Raw genomic sequence first — 13,628 nt, forward strand, 5'->3', positions numbered from 1 at the left:
ATTCCTTGAAAGGTCGTTTAAATAAAATCATTAACAATTGTGTAACAAACTGAACCAAAAACGACTTTGATAGCGAGTATTTTATTGATGGCATTGATAGCGACCATACCGATGTTGTTAGCTACCATTATACGAAATCGTAGTAAATTGACAGGAAACAAAATTATTGATATATGTTACACGTTATCAGTTCTAATACTTAATACATGTAATTCAAAAAAAAAGCAATGGTTTGGAAACTGTAACTTCATTGCTGGCAAGGAGAGACCGTCGTCTGAAACCATTTAGGTCCCCCGCCAATCGTCTAGACTACCAGAGCGCCATAGGTTCAAGTCAATACATACTGCATGAGGTTGACTACCCCGATATATAACTATAAGTATAATTCAATTCAACGGTTCCAATGCTCCTCTAAAATTCTGTAACTTTAACGCTTCGCTTGTGATGAAGTTTCAATAATGTCGGAAAAATCAATATATCATTTATAAGTTGAAACAGTCATCTGAATCCAGTCAAGTGTATGTTTATTTCATAGCACAAACAACACAATTAAAGCTATTATAACTTTTCAGGGCTTTTGTCTGTTTTTTACCATGTGAATTTGCATGTGGAAGAGCGAGTTTCTCGTCTTTGGATGAACATGAACAGGCCAATGGAAATTCTCGCTGAAATTTTTTGGAGTTTATATTGTATCTGCTTACTGATCGCAGGTAAGATACTGATAATGGATCAAATAATTTTTTTTCTTCATGGCCATTTAAAACTCTTCTTCATTTTCTCTCCTTCGAGATTTCGGATGAAAGAAAAATTAAAGGTAAAAAAAAATAGCAATTCAAAAATATAAGAAAAAAATATGTTGATGTTGAAAACAAAAGTACAGCAACATTTTATTTAACATTTATTTATTCTTTAACGAAAAGGAACGGGAAAATTATTTCTATATAAAAAAGAACTTTCTAGGTTTAGTACACAGATCTTTTTGAAAAACTTTGAAATGGCAAAATCAGGTAAGGAGAACCAGAAGAATCATTTTAAATATCCCTCATAAACAACTTTGATTGCTTAGAGCTAAATGCTTTCAAAAGAATTCCTGAACATTGATATAAGCAGTATGAGTAGGCTTAGGCTATCTATTTACTTCTTTTGGTAAATTTTCTTATATTTATTTTTTAAAAATGTGGGAGATTACTGCATTCGTCAATGTTCCGAAGATAATGCGACAAGAAAAGAGGAAAATATTTAACAACCGTAGCCAAATTATTACTTGAAATAAAATATATCTCGTAGGTACCTTTTTTGTGAATAGATAAGTATTTTTGGTCATATTTCTTCCTATATTATATAAGCTTGGGAAAGGAAGCCAATTAAATCATTTGGTTGGATTGGTTGCTTAAGTAGATACTTTTTATGTGATACCGAATAGTGTAAGATGAAATAGCCACATGAATCTGGAAAATCTTAAAAGTTGTGACAAAAGGATTTAAAGGGACAGATGCGCAATTTTTTTTAAAGAACCGCATCTTAGTCTCAGAAACTGGATTTATTTTAGCTAAGTCAATCAGTAATAGTGTTCAAAGCTCACTGTCGAAATTTAAACCTTCAAATCCATGAGTGTCCAGAATTACCCGCTTAGAAGTTAAAAAGACGAGTCGTCTTTTCTTAAGACACTACCACATCTTAGTTTTAAATATATTTGAAGGAATTATGCAATTTTCGTACATTTCTAGTAGGTCTACTTCTGACGACTATTTACATATATTTAAGACTTAAATTAACCCCCAAAAATGGCGATGTCCCTTTAAAACTAGTGATGAACCTAAAATGTTGAAAAGATGTGTATGTGGTACCTTTTTATGGTCCTCTGTTTTCAGATGTACTTGGTGAAGAAAAGAAGTGTTTAAAGAATGATATATTTGGTGATAGAGAAGGCAATACATATTTTTGTCCTAATGATCTATCGGAGTATACCGAATGTTGTGAAAAAGACAGAGAGTTTACATGTTGTGAAAAAACTGAAGAAAAAAATGGGTAAGATTTAAAATAGTGAAACAAAAATTGTCAAGGATCAGAATGATTGAATAGTTGTTAAGATAAGAACGATCTGTTCTAAATCAGAACGATTAGTCCAAAATCAAAACGATTTGTCCTAAATCAGAACGATTAGTCAAAATCAGAAAGATTAGTCAAAATCAGAAAGACTCGTCCAAAATGAGAACTACTATTTCACTGAATTATAAAATTTTTCAGTGTCAGTCATAAAATTAAAACGATTTTTCAAATCAATTTATTAAATGGAAACTACTTATTCAGAACAATTTGCCAGTGTAACCCACAAAATCAGAAAGATCTATCCATAGTATCCACAAAATAAGAACGATCAATCCATAATCCAAAGCTTAAAATTAGAACAATCTGTCCATCCAAAAAATAAAATCAGAAAGATCTATCCATAGTATCCACAAAATAAGAATGATCAATCCATAATCCAAAGCTTAAAATTAGAACAATCTGTCCATCCAAAAAATAAAATCAGATCGATCTGTCAATCTAATGCACAACAACCAAAACAATTAAATCAAAGTATTTGTCAGAGCATCTGCAAAATCAGTACGATTTGTAAATTCAAACCACTGAATCAAAACGAGCTACTAACTCAAATCACTAAATCAAAACGTTCAAACCATAAAATCAGAACGATCTGTCAATCCAAAATAGTATACAAGTAAAGCCACATTATCAAAACGGTTTACCAGTTAATAAACATGAAATGAGATTGTTTTATCAACCTCTACCACTAAATCACAGCGATTCAAGTTAACCTCAAAAATCAAAACGATCTGCCACTTCAAATCATTAAGCTAAAGCGATTTGTCGGATAAAACCACACAATCAGAACGATTTTTCTGTAAATACCACAAAATCAGAACGCTTTTTCTGTAAAAACCACAAAAAAGCAGAACGATTTGTCAATTAAAACCACACAATCAGAACGATTTTGCTGTAAAAACCACAAAATCAGAACGATTTGTCAATTAAAACCACGCAATCAGATCGATTTGTCAGAACTATTTGACAAATCGATTTGTCAGAAGGATTTGTCATTTAAAACCACACAATCAGAAGGATTTGTCAGAACTATTTGACAAATCGATTTGTCAGAAGGATTTGTCATTTAAAACCACACAATCAGAAGGATTTGTTAGTGAAAACCACAAAATCAGAAGGATTTGTCAGTGAAAACCACACAATCAGAACGATTTGATAATTAAAACCACACAATCAGAACGATTTGTTAGTGAAAACCTCAAAATCAGAACGATTTGTCAGATAAAACCACAAAATCAGAATTATTTTTCAGATAAAACCACAAAATCAGAATTATTTTTCAGTTTCAGCCACAAAATAAGAATAGGTTGTCAGTTGAAACCACAACAGGGTATTTATCAGAACGATTTGTTAAGGATATTTGTATGTTTGGTCAGAAAGAATCATGGCCATCATTTTTGGCATTGTAATCATTTTGATTTTGAATACTATTACAATGAAACTGCAAGAATACTGAAATAATCTACAATAAATGGCCCCTTCAACGTTGGAAGATGCGAAAAATCACAAATTTACAACTTTCGACGGGCAAAAGCTCATCTTATGTTAACCTCATCGGGATAACTGATTGTGCTTATCATAACATGTGATATGTGCAAGCGATAATTTATGTCAACAATAATATGTCTGTCATTGCGGATGTGACATTTTTCGGTAAAAGGCAGTTTGTGTAAGTAATATCGGAATGTATGTGTCATGTTAGATGTCCCTTGACGACACCAAGTCTGTTACAAAATCAGAATTTTTCTTAGACACAGGCATCGCTTTTGCCACCATCGGATCGGCTGGTCGCGATTCCATGCTAGCCCTTCCAAGTTAAAAGACTGAGATCAAACCCTGGACCATTATTTCGAGTGCATTAATTATTCAACCTATTGTGTTTTATGTTTGCAATTTCCTACCTTCAAGAGGTTGAGTGAGGCGAGACTAAAGGAGTTTGCTTATCGTCTGATCTTATGAATGACATGGAAATGTTGTGTAAGGGAAATAGGAAGTTACGGCTTTGCGTACGCATCCGTAACAGATGAAAGAGACAAAGAGAAGTAATTAAAACTATTATTATCAATAGGGCTTTACGACATGAAACTATAAGGATGGTTCGCACTAGATGAACACATTCGGAAAGCATTGGGAAATACGTTACTCCATTATGGTATCGTCTGCATTGATTAGGATAACGCCTATATGACATTTCCCAAATTCAAGCTTGACAGTGAATGTAACATACTCTCACGACAACAGTTGAACAGAAAAGCATAAACTTTGATTTTCCGCATCTCCAACATTTTGTAGAAGAAGTAAAAGCTTTTTCACATGAGGTATCAGGTGTCAGATGAGCTGACTATCGATAAACGTTTAGTCGTTCGGGCGGGATGATAAACCAAGACACCGTGTGCATGGGGCTGTGGACGTCAAATAACTGCACACTGCATGGCAATACCCGTTTTTAATAGCCGACTCATGCGGAAAAAAAAATACTTAAAATCAATTTTATTTCATTTTATTTCCGAATTTCTATACTTGATCGAAAAGAGTGATTTTCATTTTGTATAATGTAAATGTTTAATCACCTAGACGTTTGAGGAAAATTTAATAATTTATATAATGTTTATGGAAATCACTTTGTTGTCATGTATTGTAATCTTCAATCAATAATATTTTTTTTAAATTCTGAAACCTTTGATGAATATGTTTTTCAAAATATCAATTCAATGACAACAACATACTTTCAGTCTATTTCCTCTATGCGAATATCAATCGATTTGTGTTGATTTTAAAGATAAAATTAAATTTGACACATGTTACAGAAGATAGCTTGTCAGGCAAGTTAATATAAGCCCACTGGCAGCTTTGGTTTTGAATAAAAATATTTGGCAGTACAATAACAATCACCAGTATGAAATATTCAACCTTCAGTCACATACTTCTTTTGAACTTTTTGGGGCGATACTGAATAATATTACCATTTTGTCAAAATCTGTCAAAAATTAGGCCTTCTTGTCTTTTTACAGGTTAAAATTTAAACGAGTTTTCAAGAACAAGGGCAAAAACTCTGAAAACTCTACTAAACATTTTTCGATTTTTCTGATTTTCAAAAAGGTTCATCCCTGGTTGATTAAATACACTCACACCAAGTTTTGAAAAAAATCTGTATATTTTTCTGATTTTCGACAGGGTTTATCCTTGATAACAAACACTCACACCAAGTTTCGTCAAAATCCGTCAAGAATTGTGCTTCTAGAGTGTTTACCTTCTAAAAATGAAACATATTTCATACTAAATATTTTTCGATTGCTCTGATTTTCGATAGGGTTTATTGTTGGGTGATAACAAACACTCACACATAGTTTCGTCAAAATCTGTCAGGAATTGTGCCTTCTAGTGTGTTATGACTATGTTTGTATATCGGACTATTTTCAGATATGAACAGGGTTTATTATGGGGTACGATTGCTGCTGTGGTGTTACTGATGGTATTAGTTTGTTTCTGTATAAAGAAAGATGTCAACTGCTGTACTTCAGATAGATGGATTTTCTATAAATATACACCAAGGTAGCCTGCTTATTTATATCAATTAGTTTTGTTCTTACAGAAAAAAGGCAGAGTAACCCAAACAGTTAATCTTTCTATTACGGCATTGGGCCGGACTGGTATGGAATCCGCCATTTTTCTTTTTGTCCTGCTTCAAAACCAAACCTTCCGATCAATTTGTGGCAAATCTTAAAGCAAAATTCCAAAATCAACCACAAATTCTTATCGAAAGACCGTTTTGAAGAACAGGGACGTGTTCGGCAAGGCTGTTGCAAACACCTATCCTTGCAAACATGTGCAAATCAAGTACAGTTGGTTATGATTATTTGGACCATTTTGTCTTCGCAAAGTAAAAATAAATGTATTCATAGTACTCGCTTCACAAAATAAAAATCAATGAAATAAACTTACCAATACAACAGGAACAACACTGCTTTGTTACTTTTTTCACACTTTTATCTTTTTTTTTCATTCTAATTTCACTTTAAAACACAAAAACGTCAATTTATTCTCACTCCGTAAAAATCAGGCTTGTTTACCTTTATTGGCCTTCTGTATGATGCGTAACATCCGTTTTAAAATCTACCATTTTCTTAAAGGGGGTAAGTGTTTTACAGCTGCATCATGTAATTTCAATAACCACGTGCATCCTAATCATCCCTGTGATAAAGTAGTATGGTCCAAAAGGACTCACAACTCGGTCGTTCTATTTATAAAGTATTTGTTGTTGAATGTGAGAACGAAGAACGTTCACGTTTCTATCACTCAAAGTTAACCTGGATATATTTTTAGAAACGAAACGATGTTCTTGATATTCCAAATTAACTAAAAAATATGGTTAAATTCGATTCCTGAGAACGAAAGTGCAAACTATCAAGTAGTTTTATGCCTTTTTCTGTCGTGGCCCCTGTCCGTCGGTCCGTACGTCCACAATTAGCTTGTGAACACAATAGAGACTACAGTTTTTAGTGTGATTATTGATATTGATGAGATCTTGGACAAGTTCGAATTTGACGATATTTCGATGAATGTTTTTTTAGTTATTGCCCTTGATTAAGAAGTGCCAAAATTTGTTTAACACAATATAGACAGTTTCATCCGATTTAAATGAAATTTGATGTGATCATTAATCATGATCAGATCTTAGACAAGTTCGAATTTTTCGATAAACTGTTTTTGAGTTATTGCCCTTGACGAAGGAAAAACACGTCATGCTGTTTATGAACACAATAGAGAGTACAATTTTCATCAGATTTAAATGACATTTGGCGTGAATATTTATAATGATGAGATCTTGGACAAGTTCAAATTTGACTATTTTTCGATCTACCTAATTTGAATTATTGCCCTTGACTTAGTAACAACGCATCAAAATTTTTTGGCTTGTGAACACGATATAGGTGGCAGTTTATGTCAGAATTGTAATTAATTTTGTGTGTTTGTTTAAATCTACAATATCTTGCACAAATTGGATTTTTGGAATGATTTGACACAGATTGGTGACCGACCTTGATCTACTGAAAATGTATCAGGGAAGTGGGCGTATCTTGCTTGACAACCACTTGTTATTATTTCAGCGGAAAGGAAGAGAAACGTAAACAATTTGTTGATAAAATGGGAAAAGAAAAACAGCAGTCCACAGATAATAATGGTTTTGTTTTTGATGAAGACTTGAATATGTCAGAAATATAGATCTTAAAGCATCAATTAAATATTTGTTATTATTTATAATGTTTTTCAATGTTTCAAAATGTTTCAGACGAAAAAACTAAGAGCTATGGTATTTTCAATACACAATCATAATGGTAAATGTGTAGAAAGCCTCAAATTTGCCCTTGATCTTAATTTATGTTATTAATAACACACCAAGTTCATCACAATCAGCACAATCGGCACAATGTCAATATTCACATAGTGATTTGGGCGTATAAAATTAGGGAATCAGTGATATTTTCTGATATTGGACTAGAGGTCGGTAAGGTGTCTTGACTCTTTGAGAAGAATAAAAGTAATATTGAAACCTTTCATATAAAATATATTTGACAGACAATTGAAATATCACATAATAAAACCCAATATAAGATATATTACAATATGTACAAAGTTTATTTACATAACATACCAGAAGCCTGTTGCCAGATTAGTATAATTTAACTAGTGGTTTGTCCTCAATAAATTTGTTTTAAAAAGTGATGGAAAGAGTAATGCTGTTTCATACTTTACATCTTTACAATGTCCAGCTATTACAAACTGCCTCTAATACCTTGACTGCAATAGCCACCTTTCTTGTATCACAGACTAAAGCGATTTGATTCGAATACAGCCAATCAGAGATTTCATTATAAACATTATAGCTCTTGGTTTACAGACCATCCATCGAGATCTCTGATTGGCTAGTATTCGGTAGCATACAATCCAATCAAATCGCTGAATTCACAAAATTCCATGACACAAGAATAGTGGCTATTGCACTCAAGGTATAAGACAAAGTTCGTAATAGCTTGACATTGTGAAGACAAATATAGACCCTTCAAACAGTTCATTTCAATTATTAGAGCATCCAGGACTGATTTTCAAAAGTAGTCTGATGTACTCTGGGTAAAAATCTTTGCTTGACCATACAATTTCTGAATTCACAAAACTTGATGACACTATTTTAAGGGATTGTTATCTAAATTGTGTATGTTTATCGGGGACAATGATAGCATCAACTCGCACCATTCCAATTTTCAATAAGGCGTCTGTGGTTCTAACAATTCTACTAAAACTAATTGTTTTATGTTTGATTCTTATGTGATCCAAGCAAATTTTGCAGTGTCCCTGGAACACATAAAAACTTCGAAAACCTCTTAACAATCCCTCTCAGACACTTCTTTAACTGTATATCATCATTCATTAGACATATTAGTCAACTATAAAATAAGGCCCTCAAAACAACGCATAGTATGGTAGGTCCATGGAAATTTGGATGGATTTCTACACAAATTTAACATAATTACAATGAAACAAACTCAAAAAACATTCTGAATTCATTCAAAGGAATTGTAAACAGGTTTCAAAATTTTTGTGTGTGCTGGGGACACTGAAAGCATCGATTATCACTTTGTTGTTATTCCACTTTAACTAAGCTTTTTATGAAAATGCCACTTTTGTAAAAGCTGCTAATTTTTTTAATAAGGCCCAGTGATGTCATAAAACACTTAGTTTTAGTTCAATTTCAGGAAACACAGACCTGACTGAAAATATGAATGGTGCCAATCGATGCTATCAGTGTTCCCTATTGATACACATAAAAAGTCAAGAAACCCTCTTTATAATCCCTTTAAGGTTCTGGAATTTTAGACAAATATCTGAGCTTCACAACTCAAATAAGCATTCCTTTAAGAGTATCCACGTGACTCATTTTTGGTATTATTGTTATTAACTTCAAATGAACAAATTTAACAAAGTTCTTAACTGTCAACATCTTTCACACCAAACCTGAAAAATTTTCAAACTTTGAATTAACATCAATTCAATTTTTTCTTAATAAAAATCAAAGGCAATAACTCTGAAAACTCTAAACAAAAAATACTTAAATTCAATCTCATCTTGATTCTTGTTTATAAACATACTTACAATAAAATCAATAAAAATTGTTCCATCAATAACAGACATGAACAAAAACAATAAACATTCTTTGGAGAATATGTGGTGGTTCAATAAAATGTAAAATGCAAAAAATATAAAAATGTTCATAATTCTTTTAATAGAATAAAGAATAACAAAAATGAACTTTTATCTTAATTCAAGATCAATAGTGAAAACTAAATTTCTACATTCCGATTCAGATAAAGTTGTAATAAATCATAACTTTGGTGCTCAATGCAGGCCTACTTGAAAATATATTCCCTGAATTTCTCCCAAAAATCTTTTTCCCTGGTGTAAATCTTCAAAGAAGCACATTACAAAATGGAAAAAAGACAGATAAAAAAAATAGGACATAAAAGGCCAATCAGCAGATAAGTGAGATCAATATGAAAGGTTAGTTTAAAGGGACAGCTGCACCATTTTCTTTGACAATCATACTTTTAGTCTCAGAAATGTGAATTTTTTTAGCTAAGCCAATCAGTAATAGTGTTCACAGCTCACTGTCGAAATTGGAGCCTTCAAATCCATGTGTGTCTAGAATTATCTGCGTTTGAATGTTAAAATGACGACTCATTATTTTAAGATAGAAAAGACATAATTATATAGAAATAGTGAGTAAAATTCCTAGTTTGAAGTATTTTTGAAGGAATTATACTATTTTCTAGTATTTTTGAAGACTATTTACATATATTCAAGACTAAAATCACCCCCCCAAAATGGCACATCTGTTCCCTTAAAAATCGTCATACCTATCACCAAAAAAATCCAAAAATTACAAAACAAAAGGGTTAAACTTCACAAATGAACCCAACCCAAAGAACAATTTGTGAGGAAATCGATAAATTGCTAATATCATGGATTAACAATTTAGACTCAAATTATTGCATATGACGATGTTGTTGGATGACAATAAATGTTAAATATCCACTGATAAATATCTGATAACTTGCTTTAAGGTAGTCATGACTTCACTGTTAGTGCTTTCAGAATTCTTAATTTCAACCATATGCCAATTAAAACCCACTTTCCCATCACAATTTCCGATTCAAAATATTTGCGATCAAATATTTTCTATGATAAGCCAAAACCACAATATTAGCAACACATTTTCACATAAGTGGTTGGTTAGTGAAGCCCACAGAGGATAGTTACAAGCAAAAATTGATGCTTTTCAAAACGACTGACCTCACAACACCCATTTCTTTACATAGTTTTCAGTGTAGCTAATTTCTCAGCCCCCAATATGGTTTTATTGACCACATTCTCAACTTTACCACTTATATAAGGCCCTGTGTCCCTGATCAATTTGTTCAAACCAAGCTCTTTGATATTGTCACCTCCGGGTTTAGATGATATGATATTGCCCATTTCTGAAAATATTTCTCAGAACTGTAAAATGCTTAAAACATTTTTCAAGCACTTTTCACACAATGTCAAGTTATAACAAACTGCATCTTATACCTTGATTGTAATAGCCACTTTTCTTTTGTCAAGTGCTTTGTAAATTCCAACAATTACCAGTAATTGGATTGCATGCAAATGATTGTTTGGCAAAATGTTTAGTGTTTATGTCAAGGGCTCTGATTGGCTATATTTGTTAGCGTACAATCCAATCAACTCACTGAATTACATGATACAAGAAAGATTGCTATAGCAATCAAGGTATAAGACAAAGTTTGTAATAGCTTGACATTGTGAAGATGAGAATTCAGATGCTATCAACTTTTCCAAAAGAGTCAGACAACACAAAATTTATACTATATATATTTGGTATTTTGATGAACGAGATGCTGTCTAATTTTCTAAATATCATTAAGAAAATATGTCAACTTCAAAAACTTCCCACAATCATTTTCAGGATTTTCAGGTCCTTTTCGAGTATATTTTCTCAAGAAATATATATTTGCTCAAGGTATAACTTACCCTTTGTGACAGCAGAAGCAATACGATCTATTCCTAAATCTCGGGGGATGTTATGATGTTCCTTGGCTATTGGTGGTGGTTGTAATTTAGAATCAAAAACCATGGACAATTCTAAAATATAAAACATAAGCTTCAGTCAAAATAATACTTCAAAACTTCATTCAATACAGTTATGGTCCAGAAAATCACAAAACTCTAGTGACTATTTGATATTATGCTAATGTATATGTTTGAAATTTCTTACATAATGAAACAGGTAAGCTTATTACAATCTAAATTATTTCTGGTCATTTTATCTGAATGAAAATTCCCTTTCCATGTTCATTTAAGATAATGGAATTTCATTTAAGATATTGGAATTTCATTTAAAATAACGGAATTTTATTCAATATTATATTAGAAATTTGTTTCAAATAATGGAAGTTCATCTATGATAATGGAATTTCATTTAAGATAATGGATTTTTACTCCAGATAATGGAATTTCATTTAAAATAATCGAAATTCTTCTAAGATAAAGGAATTTCATTTCACATAATGTAAGTTTATTCAAGATAATGAAATTTTATTTAAGATAACGGAATTTTATTTAAGATAATGGAAGTTTATTTAAGATTATTGAATTTTATCTAAGATAATGGAATTTTATTTAAGATAATGGAATGTTATTTAAGATAATGGAATTTTATATTAGATAATGGAAGTTTATTTAAGATAATTGAATTTTATTTAAGATAATGGAATTTTATTTAAGATAACAGAATTTTAATAAAAATAATGGAAGTTCTTCTAAGACAGGACGTTTATGTAAGATAATGGAATTTTATTTAAGATAACAGAATTTTATTAAAAATAATGGAAGTTCTTCTAAGATAAAGGAAGTTAAGATAATGGATTTTTTTTTAAGATAATGAAATTTTATTTAAGATAATGGAAATGGATAATGTGTAAAATGCTCCTAAATTTCCACGTCAGAATGCCAGTAATAGAACTACATGTAAATGTATTACAGAATGTTAAATGTGCTGAAAAATTAAGACCGCTGTTTTATTAAATTGGAGGTCAACGGTGCATAAGATTTTCCGAAAATTCCTACTTATAACTGATTTACTCTGGTTCATACCATTTAATCGAGGCCAGAATTGTTACAGACGAAACTGGCTCAGAACTCAACAATCAAGCACCACATCAAAGACATATTGACTTTAAAGTTCTTTATCTAAATTCTTGTATAGATCATAATGTTTATGACATGCATATTTTTTAATTTGCTTGAAATCACACAAAAGTAATTACCAGTAAACTTAGTTAATTCCTTTGAAAAAAAAACTCTTTCATAATAGGGTAGACTAAAGAAAATAATTCATGTAGAACTAATTATCAAGTCTATTAGAAATCTCAATTGTATTGAACAGTAGTACTAAAATATTAATAAGTAAGACAAGTTTAAAAGAATACTGCTTCTTAGGATGACCAAAAAAATTGAAATAATTTTTTGTTATTCACTGGACTTATCTGCTGAAAATCCCTCTATAATCCAAACAATCCATAAAACTAAGTAATAATTCATGAAACTAAGTAATTTTGAAAGATGCTTAGAAGCGTTTTTCAATTAATACTTAGTTAAATGGATATTTAGGGTTATATAGAGATTCTATTCTTTAGTCATGGCACCTGGCAAGTCCATCTGATGAACGTATACAGTTGTCGACCAAGTTTGAGACTTGAAATTTTATGTCCATTCTAAGAAGTAGTATTCCTTTAAAATACTAACAAATCTCCAGAATTCTATAGCCTTGACTGAGTGCATGCTTCTATTCGACTATTGTTTATGTAATATAGCATTAATGAACATTGTTTATCAGATAAAATAACTCAACCTTATCATTTTAATTGGTGAAAATCTTAACTGAAACATTATGAAGTGGTTTGTTTTGTATTCTGAGCATTGAACTAGTGACCGTGTACGTCATATATATAGGTTCTCATAATAAGATTTTAGAAATTTGGAGTATTCACCTGAAGGACAGAATTAGGGATTAATGGAATTAAATGCCTCTTGATGGAATCCAGAAGGCATTGTTGTCTTGGACAAAGCATTTAAGGGCAGTTTGTACTGAAAATGGTAGCCAAATTAAAGATGGGTTTCCTTATTTTTTAGTGTCAAATTAAGCAAACTATTTGATTAATTGGTGTTTCTAATGAATTACCATGCATTCTTAATCATATCATTATGTTCTTATTGCATATAATTAATTAGTTTTAACCAATCATAAATGTTCATGTAAGTGCAGTACCGGTATGTATAAACAAAAAAAGACATTTTGACCTTTCTTGATCTGTCACTCATCGAATTCTGTTGGTAATTCTCTTCTAATTTAGCTTATTATGAATTAATTATGGACAAACTGGTATTTTTCCAAGTCATTAGAACACTTT

At 31.4% G+C, this 13,628-nt stretch overlaps 1 protein-coding gene across 1 annotated transcript; it reads left to right on the forward strand.

Annotated features, from left to right (window-relative positions):
* Window positions 1-994: 994 nt before the first annotated feature.
* Window positions 995-7,329, forward strand: LOTGIDRAFT_169507 (hypothetical protein; the record flags this gene model as incomplete). The annotated part of the gene is made up of 4 exons (XM_009067794.1): window positions 995-1,007; window positions 1,872-2,028; window positions 5,527-5,658; window positions 7,215-7,329. The coding sequence occupies 4 exons, from the start codon at window positions 995-997 to the stop codon at window positions 7,327-7,329; spliced, it is 417 nt and encodes a 138-aa protein (XP_009066042.1).
* Between the last annotated feature and the right edge of the window lie 6,299 nt (window positions 7,330-13,628).

The sequence above is a fragment of the Lottia gigantea genome, assembly GCF_000327385.1.
Source record: "Lottia gigantea unplaced genomic scaffold LOTGIsca_86, whole genome shotgun sequence".
Taxonomy (NCBI): Eukaryota; Metazoa; Mollusca; class Gastropoda; family Lottiidae; genus Lottia; species Lottia gigantea.